This window comes from Anarhichas minor, unplaced genomic scaffold (genome assembly GCF_050575085.1).
Source record: "Anarhichas minor isolate MPS153535 unplaced genomic scaffold, ASM5057508v1 ptg000018l, whole genome shotgun sequence".
Taxonomy (NCBI): domain Eukaryota; kingdom Metazoa; phylum Chordata; class Actinopteri; order Perciformes; family Anarhichadidae; genus Anarhichas; species Anarhichas minor.
This window is the reverse complement of record NW_027466464.1, coordinates 8,413,692-8,431,374: the sequence shown is the minus strand read 5'-3', so window position 1 is coordinate 8,431,374 and position 17,683 is coordinate 8,413,692. Positions and strand designations below refer to the sequence as shown.

Genomic DNA, 17,683 nt, shown 5'->3' with positions numbered 1-17,683 from the left:
GCTCCTTTTAATTCCAAGCAGTGGGACACGTTTGTGCATAAACTACAAGCTGGAATGGTCTGCAGGTAAGCTATCCTTCAGTTTAAAAGAGCATCGTGAACAGGCTGTTTTCTCTCATGAGAACATTTAAAAGGCCTCTAACAGTTATGGCTTCTGTTCGTCCTTTTTGTGTTTCTTTTCCCGAACAATTGCATCTCGAAGTTCAGTGTGCTTTAAACTTTTGCAAATGGCCGTCCATCGATCATAGATGGTGAGTTTGAAAGTTACAGAAATCGATGCAGCACAGTGCTTTGTTTTAGGTGTACTAACACCCTTTTAGGAGACACATAGTCTTTACTACTGCAGATAATATTGCGTTTTAAGTTCCACTGAATATGAAATAAATTATTCCTCTTTTTACAGGGCACTATCGGGAACCAGGTCAACAGTACAGAGGTCCACAAATCTCTGCCTTTTAGGAGATTGTTGCAAATGTTTGGTGGTGGTACGGCTCGCTATGGTGGTGGTAATTATTAACACTCACCATTGGATTTCAGGGCTTTGAATAAGTTCTTTCCTCATTGGCTGTAAAGTTAACTGTTAACTGATGCTTGTATGGTGTGATCTTTCGTCCCCTTCCCGCATAACACCAAAGAAATTACTGCTGAACTTCACACCGTTAATCCCGCAGTTATCTCCAAACGGAAAAAGTACCAAACCGGTCATTCTGGTCCACTGACAATTCCTGCCATCATCTGTATAAACACCACTGTCTCTTCAGACATCTACAAGACGGATTGGAACAACTTTTGGGACAAACACTCAATGTTTCCAGAGGATGAATCCTTTAGCAGGCTAACACGCTGAACTAAAGCATTAAAAATGGTTAATTTTATACCTGCTTAGCTAAACATCAGCATGTGAGCATTGGCATTGTGACCGTTATGCTTCCAGTTTGTAAAGCTGGTTTTCTTTTATTAAACTTTTCCAAAATACAAATGTTGGCTTCCTTTCAATGCTGTCTTATCTATTTCTCTTTCCCAGAGAAGCATGTGCAGGGCTTTAGTAATTTACAAAAGCGTGAGGCGGCGTTGGTGTTTAACGACAGACGCATCTGACAACAAGTCAGTAACGTAGTCTTTAAAATTTTGCAATCTTTATGAGAGACTGCTTGATTCTGATTGGCCAGAAAGTGTGCATTATTATTCCCACGTAGTAGGTCAGAGTGCATTGATGTTATTATATGACGATCAGTGGCCATGTTATAAACACTTGTCTGTAAGATTACTATAAATAATGCAATACCACTGATATTTAGTGCTGATTCATGCGATTTATAAGATATATTTTGGAAGTTGCACCCATGCAGCTGCATGTATTGCTGTTAGTTGTTCACTGGAAATCTCTATATGAGCTACAATACAATGCAGTGTAACAGGTGAGCTGTATCAACACAAACTTGCTCTTCAACAGCAGCTTTGACCAAGCCACTGTCTACACTTCCTGTGTGTGTGAGGGAGGGAGGGAGGATAAAATGAACGACCCTTGTGGTTGTGGGTTTCAGTTTAAAACCAACAACATGCTCAGAATTCATATGGTGTTTCATTTTGGTAGATCACCACCCGAAACCAATAAGGTGAGCCACTTGATGATATAAAAAAAACATTTAGGACAAATTTGCAAGTCAGATTATGAGCTGTTTCCAACACGGGCTTGCTTGTTTATATTTGTGTTTATATATATAGTGTGCGGCCTAAACTGAGATGACCCTGATGACATCACTGTGGCATCAACAGGGTTTTTTTCAGAAGACATTAGAAGTTCTCCTTCTGTCGGTAAACTGACCTTTATGAGTCAAATTGGAGTGGATAGACACTCAAACGATTGCAGCGTTCATCTACATTTATCTTCTGAATATTCATGAAGAAGAAACTGTTCAATGTGCAATGGCCCTATGCCAAACACGTGAGATCTTTGAACTGGTTCTGAGAATTTGTTTAGTAAATCAATTGAAATATAAAACACAAAACGGAGGGCAAAGCAACAGAGTGGAAACTTATTATTCGTTTCCACCACAAGTGGGAAGCCTTTTTCCAAACCCACCCACAACCACTGACAGGGCTGAGATCCTGACATGAACTGGGAGTTTCCATTCATAAATACCCCACACATTCAGTGGATACATATGTTATGAATCCTAAGATGAGAGAGTTATTGATAAAAACCACAAGCGGACGTGGGCAAAACAATGGGGGACCAGGGCAGCAAAACAACCATATGCTCCAACACCAAAACACAACAGGGCAGTCAAAGAAGAAAAAGTGATGGTGCACTGAAATACCACCACCGTGAGTTAGTAAGGGGAAGGCACATCCAACCAGCAGTTATTACAAATTACCAACATCAACCAAAACCAATGGAAAAGAAGGCAACAAATAACAGCAACTTAAAGTACAAATCAAAAGCTAAACAACAAAATAATTGTGCTGGCAAAGCTAAACTAAAGGCAAAGCATCAGTGGCAACGACCTAAAATGTGGATATCACAGCCAGAAAGGCATATTAAAAGCTTTAATGGTACATAAACAATGTATAAATATCTTAAATATAAATTAATTTTAATGGGGCTTGTAATACAATGTACAGTATAGGAATTCCCATATAAATGATTTGTTATTTAGTATCAATATGTAAAAAAAAAAGAGTCATGAAAACAAATTTAGAGGCAAGTGAAAATATTAAGAAGGCTACTGATAATCTACACGTTACTGTAGTGGCGATATCGCGACAAACTGATTAAAGTCTCGCGTTATCTGGATTAACAACATTTCCGATGCGTCGGTCAAGTTATAGAGAGTGTTAGCAAGCGGTGGGCCGGAAGTAAGGAAGTTGAATTTTTTTTAAAATGTTATTTGAAGGACGTGTTACCTGGTAATAGACAACAATCACCCAATGTGAAATGTGCAACATATGATTAAGACTGTTAAGATATGACTCGATGCACTAGTTATTTATATATATCGCTTTAAATGCCCTTACCTTTACGAGTTTTAAACGCATATAAACAACAAAACTAGCAACTAGTAAACATAACATAACATAAACATAATGTGTTTCTGACTGATTTAGCAAAATGATAATTTTATTATGCAGTTGAAGTTATATTTGTCACATACATAACATTTTACATTGACTTGTTGACTTTTATTTTGGCGCGCTACCGGATATACTTTCCTTTGTATTCGAGCTAGCTTAACTAGTGCATGACGGCTTCATCTCAGCTTCAGCTAAAGAGCAAACCGACATCAGCTGAGTTTGCATTAAGTACCATCCTTGTAGCTAAAATACAGGAATTTATCATAACGTAAAATTCAAGATTAGCATTTAACAAAGCTGTTAAACTAATGAGATAACTGTCAGCTATCGTAAATACAGAAACAAGACAGAGGGAAAGGAGACATAACACATCAAACCCGGCTAACAAAGAGGTCCTTTTTTCAACGACAACATTTTTCCTCCATATTCTATAGTTATGAGTCACGTGGCCGTCGAGAATGTCCACGGTCTAGAGCAGCAGGTAAGTCGTGTGAGTTGTCAGTTTAACGTGTCTTGCAGCGTTAGTTGGTGAAATGTGTTATAATCGCCGGTTTAAATGTTAGCTTACCGGCTATAGTCTAAAAGCTAACCGCTAACGAGATGCTAACGTGCTAAGCTAGCGTTGGGTGCGCTTCATTTTGATACCCGTATATGACCACGAGTGGGAACAAACCGTACGACGTGGAAAACATATTTGTTCTTCCGCCTTTTTGATCCGTTTGTTTGTAGCTACGTTTGCTACATCAAGAGTTAACAAAAATAATTTATGAAAGCTTTAACTGGTGGAGACAAACGACCAATTACGCCCGAGTGGTTCCGTTGGCTGTCCCGTGCAACCATATTAAACGCACCCATCGACTAGTTATCTTCACTGCGTTTGTTCTTGCAGCTTGGTACAATAATAAAATGGAGGTGCAGAGAAACAAACAATGCGGTGTTTTGACCGTTTTAGCCCACTGTCTTGCACATCATTGCATAGTTCGTCTTGACTGCGTCCCGCTTAAAAAACGACTCATTTCGTCTGCGTCACTAGCAACGTAGTCTAACGTTAGCTGTGTCTGACTGGTCAGACTGTAGGAGGTACTGGATGTTCTCAATAGATATTTTGGGAAGATCTAATCATCACAATGTTTAACAAACATTTAATCAAAAGCATATCGTTTTTTTCAGCTAGGATGCAGCAAATGCTGCAGTGTAAATAAAGGTTTTTATGGAGAAATCAATCTCTCTTATTAGCTGAGTTGAATGTTGCTGCAGAAAAGCATCCTACCCCCAAGACTGAAATTCAGTTTCTGGGAATAAAAATAAATTCAAAAGTTGTCTCTCCGTCACATTGCTTATTCTGAGGGATGGTCTAAAAACTCATTGTTTTCTTTCGTTTTAAAGTAGGAAGCAGGTTTTGGGGTCACCTGCTGCAAAAACAATCCTTCTCTTGACTCCTAACGTGTATAACAAGGCTACATAATGTTGTTTTTCTGACTATTTGTGTGTGTTTCTCCAGCTCGCTGTCCTAGACTTGAGTGCGGCAGACGGACAAGGTGGAGGCCCTAACCGTAAGCAGCAGCCAGAACTTCACATTTTCTCTAGACACTCGCACACCTGAACATTTTACCTGCACACGCAATAAGGCCGCAAACAAGGAAGTACTCCACAGAGAATACATTGGGAAGGCCACGGGAATATTTTCCCTTTTCAACAATTCTAAACCTCTAATTTAGTTTAAATGTGTCACTGACACAAGAACAACTAGGAAATATATATTAGATTTCCATGGTTCCTATCTTGAATGTTGGAGGTGCTTCAAACTTTTAAAAATAATTTAAAATCAAGTCCTTAAATGATGTTGGACACCGTCTCTCTCTGTCTGCAGGGCGATGCATTCCTCCACATTTACGGAACACCACGCTTCCAACAATGGTGTGTAGCATCATGTTTAAGCTGTCCTGTGGAGTTTTCTGGTAAACAAACTAAAAAGTTATGTTTACATTTAGATTTGATCACCAAAATACATTGTGTGAATCTTTTTGAGTCCATTTCCTTCCTCCTAAAACAATTGCAAACCGATTTATTCTGGATATCTTGCATTGTTTACGTCCATGTTAGCTAGCTAGCTAGCAGTCGCCTACGCTACGTTTCTTTGCACAAATACATTAGTGGCGTCCAGTTGATCGCGTCGCCCGCATGCTCCATAATGCTACCAGGGGTCAAAAACTCCACAGGGTACCTTCTTATTAACTGCATTTGTTTCCAGATATAAACCACAACTGAAACACTGTGCTCCTGTCCATCAGGAAATGCCTTTGCTGCTGGTCGACAGGGTGGCTACACCATAGCACCCGCAGCCAACTGTGAGTTCCTCTCTGAACTTCAACTAATCACGCAGTTGCATTTGTTCCTGCCTGTTTATTGTGTTTTCATTACTGTACATGTTGTTCTGTAGCATTCCTGCTTAAGCACTGCTCATCAGTACATTTCCTGGTTAACTCCTCAGTGAAGTGAAGAGTTATTAAGCAATCTGTTATTCTTATTGTGCATTTGAGATTTAAGATTTTTACTCTGTTGTTTTGACCTGTACCATAATTGCTGCTGTAGTGAAGAAATCTCTCTGTCTGTCTCTCTGTATCTCTCTCTCTTGTCTGTCTCTCTCTCTCTTGTCTGTCTCTGTCTGTCTCTGTCTGTCTCTCTCTGTCTGTCTGTCTGTCTGTCTCTCTCTGTCGCTTTGTCTGTCTCTCTGTCGCTTTGTCTGTCTCTGTCGCTTTGTCTGTCTCTCTCTTGCTTTGTCTGTCTTGTCTGTCTGTCTCTCTCTCGCTTTGTCTGTCTGTCTGTCTCGGTGTCTTTCTCTCTCTCTTTGTCTCTCTGTCTCTTTGTCTGTGTCTCTGTGTCTTTGTCTGTCTGTGTCTCTCTCTCTCTCTCTGTCTGTGTCTGTCTGTCTCTCTCTCTGTCTGTCTGTCTGTCTCTCTCTCTCTGTCTCTCTCTCTCTCTGTCTGTCTGTCTCTAATCTGCATTCACAGCAGTGATGAGTAATAATCCGATGTTCTTGGACTCTAAAATAATTAAAAGATATTTTTTCTAAATTATTATCCTTTTCTCCCTCTGCAGACGGTTGGGACGGGGGGCGCAACAACTTTGTCAACGGCTACCATGATAACCGCATAGCCGCCGGCAACTCGTTCAACCGCGGCCCGCCGCCTCGCATGGATCGGGGCCGGGGCGGCGTCGGAGGGGGGTACCGCGGGAACAGGGGCGGAGCCTTCAACCCCATCAACCCCATCAACCCAGCACAGCCCATGGCTTTTGGTGGCTACGAAAATAAAGGTGGGGGTTTGATTTTTACTGCACGAATCAGTCCAAAGACGAGCTGTAGTTTTCCACATCCATACTGTTCTAACAATACTATATGTAAGAAATCTTTATTGTCCGTCAGATGCTGGCGGCTGGAACACTGCCAAAGACGCCTATAACAGTTTTGGCAACAACCGTGGGAAGTCTGCCTTCTTCAATGACAGAGGCAACGCTAACAGAGGGAGGTGAGGAGATGAGGCCGAATAACTTCTGTCACTGTACCTGAAACGACTTCCGGTTGAGGCGACGTGTTCAACATGAAAGTAACACGTGAACCTCTAGTGATACATCGTCTGTGTGTTGTGCTCAGGTTTGAGCACGGTGGATTCGGTGGTGGTGGAGGAGGCGGAGGAGGCGGAGGAGGCGGAGGAGGAGGAGGAGGAGGAGGAGGAGGAGGAGGAGGAAACAGCCGCTGGGTGGAGGAGTCCAGGGAGGAGGGAGACTGGTCCAAACCAGTACCACGTAACGAACGCCTTGAAAAGTGAGTCTATGTTGTATTCTTCAGGGTTTTGTCCTGTTGGTCTGATTCATTGATAGTGATAATAATTGCTGTATCATTCTTTTGTGTTTCCTCTCTAGTGAATTGTTCGCCGGCAGTAACACTGGGATTAACTTTGAGAAGTACGATGACATTCCTGTTGAGGCCACAGGACAAAACTGCCCTCAACACATCAACAGCGTAAGCTGCTGTTAACTAGAGATCCAACAATATTACACGATATACCCGCTGCTTTTTTGTAAATGGTGTATTTATTTTGTGCTCTGTAGTTCCAAGATGTGGACATGGGGGAGATTGTCATGGGTAACATTGCTCTGAGTCGCTACACCAGACCGACCCCTGTCCAGAAATATGCCATTCCTATTGTCAAGGCAAAGCGAGACCTCATGGCCTGCGCACAGACAGGTAGGACACAAACGCACACTGTACATAATCTTTCAGTTAGATTCTTGAGATGATCCTGAATGCACGAGGAGATGGATGAGGTTGGCTTTGTGTCCGTAGGTTCTGGGAAGACTGCAGCGTTCCTGCTGCCGATTCTCAGCCAGATTTACAACGATGGACCAGGAGAAGCTCTCAACGCAGCTAAAGCATCTGGACAGGTAGGAACAAATGACCTCCTCTCAGGTAGGGATCTACTGGCCTAGTACGGCTTGACTTTAACCTTTGTAATTGAAATGTTGTGTTGTCATTTCAGGACAATGGAAAGTATGGCCGTCGTAAGCACTTCCCCATCTCACTGGTGTTGGCTCCAACCAGAGAGCTGGCGCTGCAGATATATGACGAAGCCAGGAAGGTATGCAGTCACATCAGCATGACATCTGGACCAACGTTTATCGATGCGTTTCTTCAACCTTTTTCGTCTGTTGTCTGTAGTTTTCCTACCGCTCCAGAGTGCGTCCCTGCGTGGTGTATGGAGGAGCCGACATTGGCCAGCAGATAAGGGATCTGGAGAGAGGATGCCACCTGCTGGTGGCCACACCTGGAAGACTGGTGGACATGATGGAGAGGGGCAAGATTGGACTGGACTACTGCAAGTAAGACATGGACTGGTTCAATTTCCATCACTTGTCTTCTGGGATGAGATGCATTTTATATGATCACGTTCCAGTTTTAGCTTTATTTTAAAGATTACGACCTCTTCCTCTGTGCCCTCTTATCTTCAGCTACCTGGTCCTGGATGAGGCAGATCGTATGTTGGACATGGGATTCGAACCCCAGATAAGACGCATCGTTGAACAGGACACCATGCCGCACAAAGGCATCCGACAAACCATGATGTTCAGCGCAACCTTTCCGAAAGAGATCCAGGTCCGTTTGCTGTAAAGCATCAATGTCTGAGGCACCTGAAGTGCTAAAAATGTATTCATAAGCACATTTTCTGCTCCACTTCCAGATCCTGGCCAGGGATTTCCTGGAGGAGTACATCTTCCTGGCGGTGGGCCGAGTGGGTTCCACCTCAGAGAACATCACTCAGAAAGTTGTGTGGGTGGAGGAGAACGACAAGAGGTCCTTCCTCCTGGACCTGCTCAGTGCTACAGGTGAGACCGTCGCGTAACGGCTCATTGCCTTCAGATATGTCCCAACACCGCAGAACGACGACACACAAAACATAAACACCGGTTTAGAGCTACTGCTAACACACACACACACACACACACACAATGCGGTTTTATTTCCCCGATCCGTTTGCCATTATCATATTGTCGTCCTCCCATCTCAGCCGATACATTCCTGTGACGCATACCTCGGGTACATCAGGAACATCAAACATACAGAGTTGGTTTTCTACTGCTGATTTGAGTGCAGTTGACATATTGGTGGTTTGGTGTGGTTTTATCCTAAGTCATCCCCAGCGAGGTACAGGACAATACTGGAGACAACATAGAGAAACCTGGTAAGATCCTCAATCAGAAAATTGTCATTTCACATTTAAAATACTTTTGCTTGCCCTTTGATGTTCTTCTCTGTGGATGGAGACTCCTTTGTTTATTCTGTTATGTTTTGGTTCCGTGTACCATTTCATGGGTCCAGTTTGCTCAGCCTTAAATCAAACATGCTTGTTGTACTTTTTTTTTTTTTTCCCTCAGTTGTCGAGTTTTTTTTTTTTTTTCGTGGCATCTTTACGTGCAGTATGTCGCTGTGGTGTCTTCATGTCGGACCCAGAGCCTTGATGGAGAGAGTCTGGTTATGTTGTAGTCTCCACCGCTAGCGAGGGGATACAAGTGTGGGCCAATCATGCCCGTCACTTCATAATCAGAAAGTAATGTTCATCAGAGCGATGACCAAACTCTTTCCATCAGCGGCTCAAGTCACAACACAGTGCTGCTGATCCTGTTAGCTATTATTTCTTGTAATTATAATTTTTCTCCACACTGCACTCCCTGTTGCACTGTTCTCTCCATAGAAACATGTGATGTGAACATTTTAAGCTAATTTGAGTGCATGTTATCAAGATGTATGTATCTCAGTAGGGCTGATTTATTTATTTATTCATCGTCCGTGTGATGCAACATATTCTGTACCTGCAGCTCCTTTTTTTATTTTTTTATTGCAAATGAATGAATACCATACAGTAACATGGTGAATTTCTTCACAAATGTTTCACTTTGACAAACATATTTTTTGTTTGCCAGCTGTAGGAATCCAGATGTTATTTATTCTGACTTTTGGATACAAATCTTTTGATATACAGGATTGTGTCACATCAAATCAAGATGTCACAAAGCTTCTTGAAAGCTGACATCAATGTTTTGTTGAGTATAAGAATTAAGTGGTGGTTCTTCCATGGTACCACAATCTATTAGATTCAAGTCAGATCCACACCATGAATGTGATGTGGTGTGTTTATCTCTTAGGTTGAGAGAAAGATACCTCGTCAACAAACGACCAGTGTGAAGTTTCAATTTTGTATAGATGCTAGTCTTTACTAAAAGATTCTTCCTCATGATTTTGGTGACCCCCCTGACCTTTCTTCTTTTCAGTATTTAAAATCGGAGGTTTTAAAACAGAAAAACTCTGCAGCTGCTTAGTTTAAATCGGCGCCTGTGTTATAAACTCGGCGATTATCCACAAACCTTTTAACGATTACCATCGGGCGTTTTTTCTCTCGGCTCATCAGGGAAGGACTCGTTGACCCTGGTATTCGTGGAGACCAAGAAAGGCGCCGACGCCTTGGAGGACTTCCTGTACCGGGAGGGCTACGCCTGCACCAGCATCCACGGCGACCGCTCCCAGAGAGACCGAGAGGAGGCCCTGAGCCAGTTCAGATCAGGAAAATGCCCCATTCTGGTGGCCACGGCGGTCAGTAACAATGAAATCCCACGAGACACACAAATATGAGAAAGATGATGTTCTTAGCATTCAAGTTCCAGGTATTAGCATCACTGTGTTTGAGTGACTTTTCTTTTCTTTGTACAATTTAGGTGGCAGCTCGCGGTCTGGACATCTCCAATGTGAAACATGTGATTAACTTTGACCTGCCCAGTGACATAGAGGAGTATGTCCACCGCATTGGACGTACAGGCCGAGTCGGAAACCTGGGTAAGACGACAGCTAAAGTTAGTCAGTGGTATGAGGCGTTTTGACCCTCACCCCACCAAACATTGTGATTTACTTCGACTATTACTTTTTGCCTGTAGGACTGGCCACATCGTTCTTCAACGATAAAAACGGGAACATCACTAAAGACCTGCTGGACATCCTGGTAGAGGCCAAACAGGAAGTTCCCTCATGGCTCGAGAGCCTGGCCTATGAACACCAGCATAAGAGCACCAACAGAGGACGCTCTAAGAGGTACAACACCGTCTCCTATTCATTGATTACCTTTTGTCCAAACGCAGTGACGTTCACGGTGTATTTGATTTTGCCGCCAGGTTCTCTGGTGGTTTCGGAGCACGTGATTATCGTCAGACGGCCGCCGGAGGCACCGCCGGAGGGTTCGGAGGACGTGGAGGCCGCAACCAGGCAGCACACGGAGGAACCCGCGGGTTTGGAGGAGGTGAGGATCCGGGATAAAGAGCTGCAGCTCAACTTGAAGTTTGTTGTTACTTTTGGTTCATTTTCTCCCGTTTCCTCCCTCGCAGGTAGTTTCGGTAACTTCTACACCAGCGACGGCTACGGAGGAAACTACTCGCACTCTCAAGTTGACTGGTGGGGCAACTAGGTTCCTCCCTCCTCCCTTTACTCATCCCTCTCTCTTCTCACTCATCCTCCTTCCTTTCTCCACACTGTTGTCTGCACCCCATCCACCTTCTCCCCTTCATTAACACCGAGAATCCACGTGCATGTTATTAACTATTTATACTCATTTATATAGCCCTCTTTCCATCCCTATGCACTCAGATCTTTTAATTCTATTCCTTTTCTCGTTCTCTCCACCTTCGTCTTTACGTCCCCCATCTTTTCTTCTTAATTTCTGGTAAATGTCACCTCTTCCAATAGGCCACATTATAAAGGGATACTTCAGTTTTAGTTGGTTACTTTTCAACACTAGCATCATCCTTTAGTGTCAGTGAGGACATGTTGAACTATCCTTTGTGGCAAGTGCTTGAAGAAAAATAACCAATTGACTTAAAGATCTAGGTGTTACTTTAACCCCCTAAGATTATGGACATTTAATATTTACAGTGAGTTAGTCCTACAAAACGATGTAGAAGAGCAGGGGGAAATCTGTTTTTTTGGGGTTTTTTCCACTTTAGATATGAGTTTTGGCTTCATTGTGTTTTTGTCTGCATTCACCCAAAGCCAGCCAGGCGTCCTGTGTACCTTCACATGTCATCTTTGTATGTAATGCATGGCCATGTTGTAAATCGCCGGCCAAAAACTTTTCTAAAATAGAGCGCAGAGATAGGCAAGATGTCAAATCTGAGCAAGATATGTCTGCATACAAATTCCAAAACGGGAGCTGGCTGAAGGCTCCTTCATTCACATGATAGATACTGAAAAGCAGCCACAGAAACAGAAAATGTTTTAGTTATTTTTCACCTTTTTTTTTTTAAACATGATGAAGTCTTGATTTCCCGAGATCTGAGAAAGATGTCTCGGAGGGACAAGGGGCTGGACAAACTGAGACACCCAGCCGGTGGGACGCCAGCAGACGCTGTCGCCCATTAGCAACGATGCTAGCAAACAGCATTTTCTTTGTTTGAAACAAAACATAATGGAGGATCATTTGTTTCTGTACTGTGCCTTTAAGAATTTGAACTTTGTCTCTTATTTCCGTTGTTTTAATTGCCATAATAGGTGAGTGGCTACAGGTATTAGCCAACTGACTAAAACAATATGTATTTAATGTCATGTATGGGTTTAAACATGTTTTTCTTTATTTATATTTGGAAGGAAACAAACTAGGCTTGAACTAAATCAAACCTTGGCAAAAAAAAAAAAACTAAACACAAACCGGGATGAGGAAACTCAAAACGATTCCTTGTCTGTCTATTGGAGTTCAAATTCGTCAGGTCTCTGATGAGCTGATTCCCAAAAGCAAAGCACCACTGTCACCATATTTCTAGATTCTTCTGATAAACCCTCATCCAGAGCGACTAACGAGACATTTGTCTTGTGACTTCTTTGCTTTACGATGCGGCGAGCAGAGGAAGCAACAGTGGTTTTCTGCTTTTGGGAAACCGAGTCCTACTTATTGACCTATATGTCACATCTGCAGCTCTGGTTTGAGCTTGAGTTTGAGGTTTCTCAAAGGCATCTTGTCGCTAATCGTTGGGTCACGTTGCGTCAGCTACACGGAGGGAAGTTGTGCAGCAGCAGTCATGTTATGTTCTCTCACCCTTCAGACGTGTGGTTGTGAAATAGAGATTCGCTCCTCATAGCGTCAGAAAGAAGTCATTTTTACCTTTACAATAACTGGTAAAAACCCATCTCTGTCACTTTTTACATGTGGCAGAAGTCTTCTGTCGACGTTATCTATGCTATGAAATACCACACGGCTGCTGCTGAAAACAACCGCTGTTAAATGTAACCATGTGGCTGCTCAGCTGGCTCTTTAGCGCCGCCATGCTTTTGGGAAACGGGCTCCGCTTCCACCACAAAACATTGAAAACCCTTGTTTGCCAAAAAAAAAAGCTTCTTTCAAGGGGATACACGACTAAAAAGGCTGAAAAAGAGTTCAAAAAATGTCTCGCTCACTCTATCCTGGAGAGTTACATGAAGAGTCTTCTCTAAAATAAGTCATTCCAGTTTATTTGTTAGGTCCTTAAGATCTGTTGATAAAAGTAATCTAGCCTGACCCGTTTCACAGCAGAGACGCCTCCACCGCACGTTTCAGCCACGTCCTGTCTCAGCTGATGAGAGTAAAAGACACCGAGCACAGGAAGACACAGGACGGGTGAACATGCTGCTGGTTAGCTCCACTCTGCTGTTGAAACAGACGTCCATGTTTCATCCCGGATTGAACTCTTTAAAAAGGAACGCCACTGTATATCTGAATGGCTCGGTGGTAGAGGTCCAATCCCCCCCCCACCCCACTGTGTTAATGAGCAGCAGAATAAACCAAAAAGTGCTCTGCTGCTTACCTGGTGGGGAAAATAGTTAATTTCCATCAGGGTCTTAATTAGTTTTTGTTTTTTTACATGAATAACTCTGAAGTGAAAATATAGATTAAATGTAAATAGTTAAACTCTTCTTAAAACAGACAAAGAGAAGAATCTCCAGTGAGAAAGAATGTGAATTACAAGTGAAACGGCGCTTGTTGTGTAGAAAATCACGTTGGATCACTCGACGTTGGACCAGGCAGTGTCTGGTGACCTCAGCTCAGTGGGCAATTTGAACCCAATTATTCTTTAAGAGATATTATTTACACAAATCTAAACCGATAATGGGAATTGAGTCACCAGTTACCGAGGCAGATTCCCTCAAATTGCCCACTGGCTTTGACAAATGACAAGGCCGGACCAAGACTATAAAACATATGCAAGTGTTGTTGTTTTTTGGTCAAGGAGTTAAAAATGCCAAGCAAATAGATACAATTCTACAGCAGGCTTTAGTTATGTTACAACTCTGATTTTTCCCGTCATCTGTGATTTCTTTTTTTAATAAGAGGCGGCGTTCAGGTCGAGAAACTAGCTGGCTTTTCCGTAATGTTTTGAAGAGCTTCAGGCTGAGTGATGCTGGAGGACTCGAGCAGACAGTGCTCTACTATCTCTCTCTAAACCTGGTTCACCTTCATAGGAGGAGGGCCCACTTTCACTTCCAGTTGTCATAGGATGCAATGTTAGAAGCAAGAAACTCCACCGTGTCCGACTGCTCCCCGAAAACAAACCACCGCTACGTGTGGCTCAACCGTCGCGTGTCGTCGCTATTGCTCAACTTGCAGTCAAAGTCAGGCTGAAGCGATTGAAGACCAGGACTGTGTCCCACGAGATGGTAGATGGTGGATAGAAATCAGCAACAGGACAATAAGTTGAAGATAACATTGCATATGACAATCAAATATTAAGGATTTGCTTATCAACATAACTCCTAAAGTTACACTTTTTTTTAAAAACCTTAACATGTAGACGTTTTCTTAATCGGCCGTGTTGATGGCAGCTGTTTCTTAACTGTCCAGTTTTAAACCGCCGAGACGGAGGAGACGGATCTCCACAGGCAGACGAATGCCAAGCGGAAGCTCCGATTTTGGGACAAAACTCAGAGTCCACCTTTAGATATTGACTGAATAACACAGTTTTAATGCCTGACTGAATCGTCGTATGAGAGGAGGCGTTGTCAGCATTTGTTACTTGAATCCACGGCTGTTGCCGGCCAGAAGCAGTCTCTTGTGTTTTAGTGATAATGCTAAGTATGCTGTTCTCGCTGCCTAAATTCGAAGGCGTACTTTATTTTTATTTTTTTAGGAAGGACAGTGAGAGTCAAAGCCGCTTGAATGAATCTGGTTGTAGACGTTGCGGTGCCTTCTAGCAGCCACTACAGGTAGAGTAACGGAGGACAAATGAAGGAGCGAGCGATGGAGGTGTGAGGAATGGCTGCTTGTTAGTTGCTGATGGGAGTTTGTGAGTTACACAGAAGGTAACGCTCCAGTTTACTTCACCTCTTCGTCTTCTTTGGAGAGCAATCTTGTCGAGTAGTGTTGTTCAGAGTACACACATATATATATGCAATGTATTTAGGTCTTTTTCTAAGGCAGACGGATCATATCTGTGCTGTGATTACCATTGAACTGTGTTTTGAGCAACACGTATCTACCACTGTGCCCCAACCCCCCCCCCCCCCCCCAAATCCCACCGCTCCTGCAGTACGTGCAATAGATCAATTACTTTGCTATCAACGAGATTCCCTGCGTGACTTTTTGTTCGGGCCGTTGGGATTAGAGCAGAATCACAGCCCCAAAGTGTGACGTGTGCACGGTGCCTTGAAGTGACTGAATCACTGGTTGACTTGAGAGTGGAAGGTGTTGGTCAGGGCTGGGTATTATAGCACATGAACCATTACTGTGTCGAGCATCGTCTGACGTCGTGCAGAAGTTAGAATGCTGACGTCAGCATTTAGCTGTGCCGTGTACAGCCTGTAGTCTTTAAGTTTATCGTCACCTTCTGCAGCAAATGAGCTCAAATGCAACATTTGTTTTGGACCGCCAGCTTTACGAGGCTCAGTTTATTTACTCATTTAGAAATTCAGCACTTTTTTTTTGGCTTTTTAATATTTTTAAACCCTTTTTTGATGCCTTAAGTTGGAGGGTGATACCCAGCCCTGATGGAGATGGTCGTTGGTTACACTGCTTACAGCATGACCGTGGCGGTAACTGGCTCTCCAGCAGGAGTGCTCTGATTGTCAGTGAACAATTACTGGTGCTATACTCCCATTGCTGCGGCCTGCAGGCCCCTCTGTCGTAGGAATCCCATCGAGTTTTACAGATAGAATACTTCGGTTGCTTAGTTTGATGTTCAACTAAAGTCTTCTGCAGTACGAGTACTTCAAAAACCTCAGAGAGGTGTGAAGGAGTGAGTGAGAGTGAGTGAAGTGTAGCGCAGCCAGGTCAAAAAGAGAGGTTTGTCCACAGTTGGTGTGTGTGTGTGTGTGTGTGTGAGAGAGAGAGTGAGAGCGTGTGTGTGTGTGTGTGTGTGTGTGGAAAGGTTCTTCCAGATATGAAACCGTTTTCTTTTTTTTTTTGGGACCAGGTGGAGTTGTAGTACACAGCAAACGTAGGAATCAGCTGTTTGCACACAGAGTTCTCGAGTCTACTTTCGCTGCTAGTTTGTGTAATTTATCAAGCATTTTTGAGAAATATTTATTTTTATAAGCCTAATACAAAAGTTGATATTTTACAAAGTGACTTGACCAAAAGACAGTAAACAAAAACACTGGCACTTGAATGTTGAATGTCATTGGTATGAGTGAAAATTTCTATTTTTCTGGGGTAGTGTGAGCTTTTTAATGTTAAAGACGCAACGTGTAGGGATTTCTCCTAAAATGTGTCACCGCAAAACATCCCAAAAGTCTGTCACCGGTGCCGAAACCCATTCAAATCATGTCTTGTCAGAAATCCCCAAAACACCAAGTCTCCATTTGAGCCCAATACAAAGCAACTCGTGCTGCATAAACATCTTCTTGACCCGACAGTTTAAACTCAAGTCCAAGCAATCATGGACCCTGAATTCCTCTGAAAGTTCTCTTACAAGGTAGCAGTAGTCCTTATCGGTAGAAATATTTAGTTTAAAGGTACCATATAAGATGTAGTAAGAGGATCCTTTATGAAGCCCTGACGGCTTGTTACAGGTGATGCGTTTGACATATAAGGAGAAAGGTCCTACACGGGTTACCTTTAAAGTCACATTGGACTCAGTATCAGATCCATAAACCTGTTTGTGCGACAGGTTTCCATTGCAAATAAAGAAAACCATAAACAGCCATTTTTAATTGGCAGACAAAATTTGAGACAATACCACCATATATGCCAAGGTTTGGATTAAAAAAAATAATAAAATTAACAAAACGTTATGATCAAAGACAATTTTGTAAAAAACCAACATGCAGTACAAAAAACAAGTGTCCAGATTCTCTCCAAGTCAGATGTGTTTGTTTTGTTTTGTTCATTTTGAGTCTTTACACTTTTCCTTCCCGTTAATACCCTTGTTGTGAATGTCTGGCAAGTGGTGATCTTTAAAGTCTTCATAACACAGAATTAACTGTGGTTCTATTGCTATGTTGTTGTGATTTGCATATTTTCAGGCGCCCGTGTGTTTAATGCTCATGTGCGGGAGCTTCTGGCCAATCAGAAATAGGGGGGGAGGGAGGAGAAGATCACCTGATGACGTCCATCCAGGTGTCTTTTACATGTTTTTATCGCCACCTGTAGCTGATCCACATGTTATACAGGGACACATCCGATGTCCAGTAACGGTGGCCTCAACGGACCAGAATGCAATGTTTTTGACCAAAGGCATTCTGGGAAACAAAGTGGGGACACCAAACAAATGCAGCTTTTTTACTTTCAATTCAATAAACTTTAGAGGGTTCTTATGTAGTTGTATTTAGGACTGATTGCTGTTTAGTGACTGAATTGAAGTGAGATAAAGCCCAGAGTTGTCTCCATTGCTGACTGGCCAGACCCCTCAGTGTGACCACACAGCACCTCCAGCCTGCTAGTTAGTATTTGCTTTATGTATTAGTTTAGCAGATGTGCACGAAGAGGAGCACTGCACGAAGAAAAAAAAAAAAAAAAGAAACTGTGCATCTATTCTGATTTTACCACAAATAAAGGTTTGGATTTGCAAATGTAAACACTGTTTGTCTTTTTAAAAGTGTCGGATCTTAA

General features: G+C 42.7%; 1 protein-coding gene across 4 annotated transcripts; it reads left to right on the top strand.

Annotated features, from left to right (window-relative positions):
• Positions 1-3,232: 3,232 nt before the first annotated feature.
• LOC142952570 (ATP-dependent RNA helicase DDX3Y-like) lies at positions 3,233-17,649 on the top strand. 4 transcript variants are annotated; one of them, XM_076094360.1, is made up of 19 exons: positions 3,233-3,555; positions 4,576-4,627; positions 5,366-5,422; positions 6,174-6,389; positions 6,499-6,601; positions 6,727-6,897; positions 6,996-7,095; positions 7,185-7,320; positions 7,420-7,517; positions 7,613-7,711; positions 7,792-7,952; positions 8,082-8,226; positions 8,312-8,456; positions 8,762-8,812; positions 10,037-10,218; positions 10,341-10,458; positions 10,557-10,710; positions 10,791-10,915; positions 11,001-17,649. In XM_076094360.1, the coding sequence occupies exons 1-19, from the start codon at positions 3,511-3,513 to the stop codon at positions 11,078-11,080; spliced, it is 2,238 nt and encodes a 745-aa protein (XP_075950475.1). In that variant the 5' UTR covers positions 3,233-3,510; the 3' UTR covers positions 11,081-17,649. The 4 variants fall into 4 exon arrangements, with proteins under 4 accessions (XP_075950475.1, XP_075950478.1, XP_075950476.1 ...); XM_076094363.1 differs by lacking the exon at positions 8,762-8,812 and adding an exon at positions 4,945-4,977 and having other exon boundaries at positions 3,234-3,555; positions 5,351-5,422; XM_076094362.1 differs by lacking the exon at positions 3,233-3,555 and adding an exon at positions 4,945-4,991.
• The last annotated feature ends 34 nt before the right edge of the window (positions 17,650-17,683 follow it).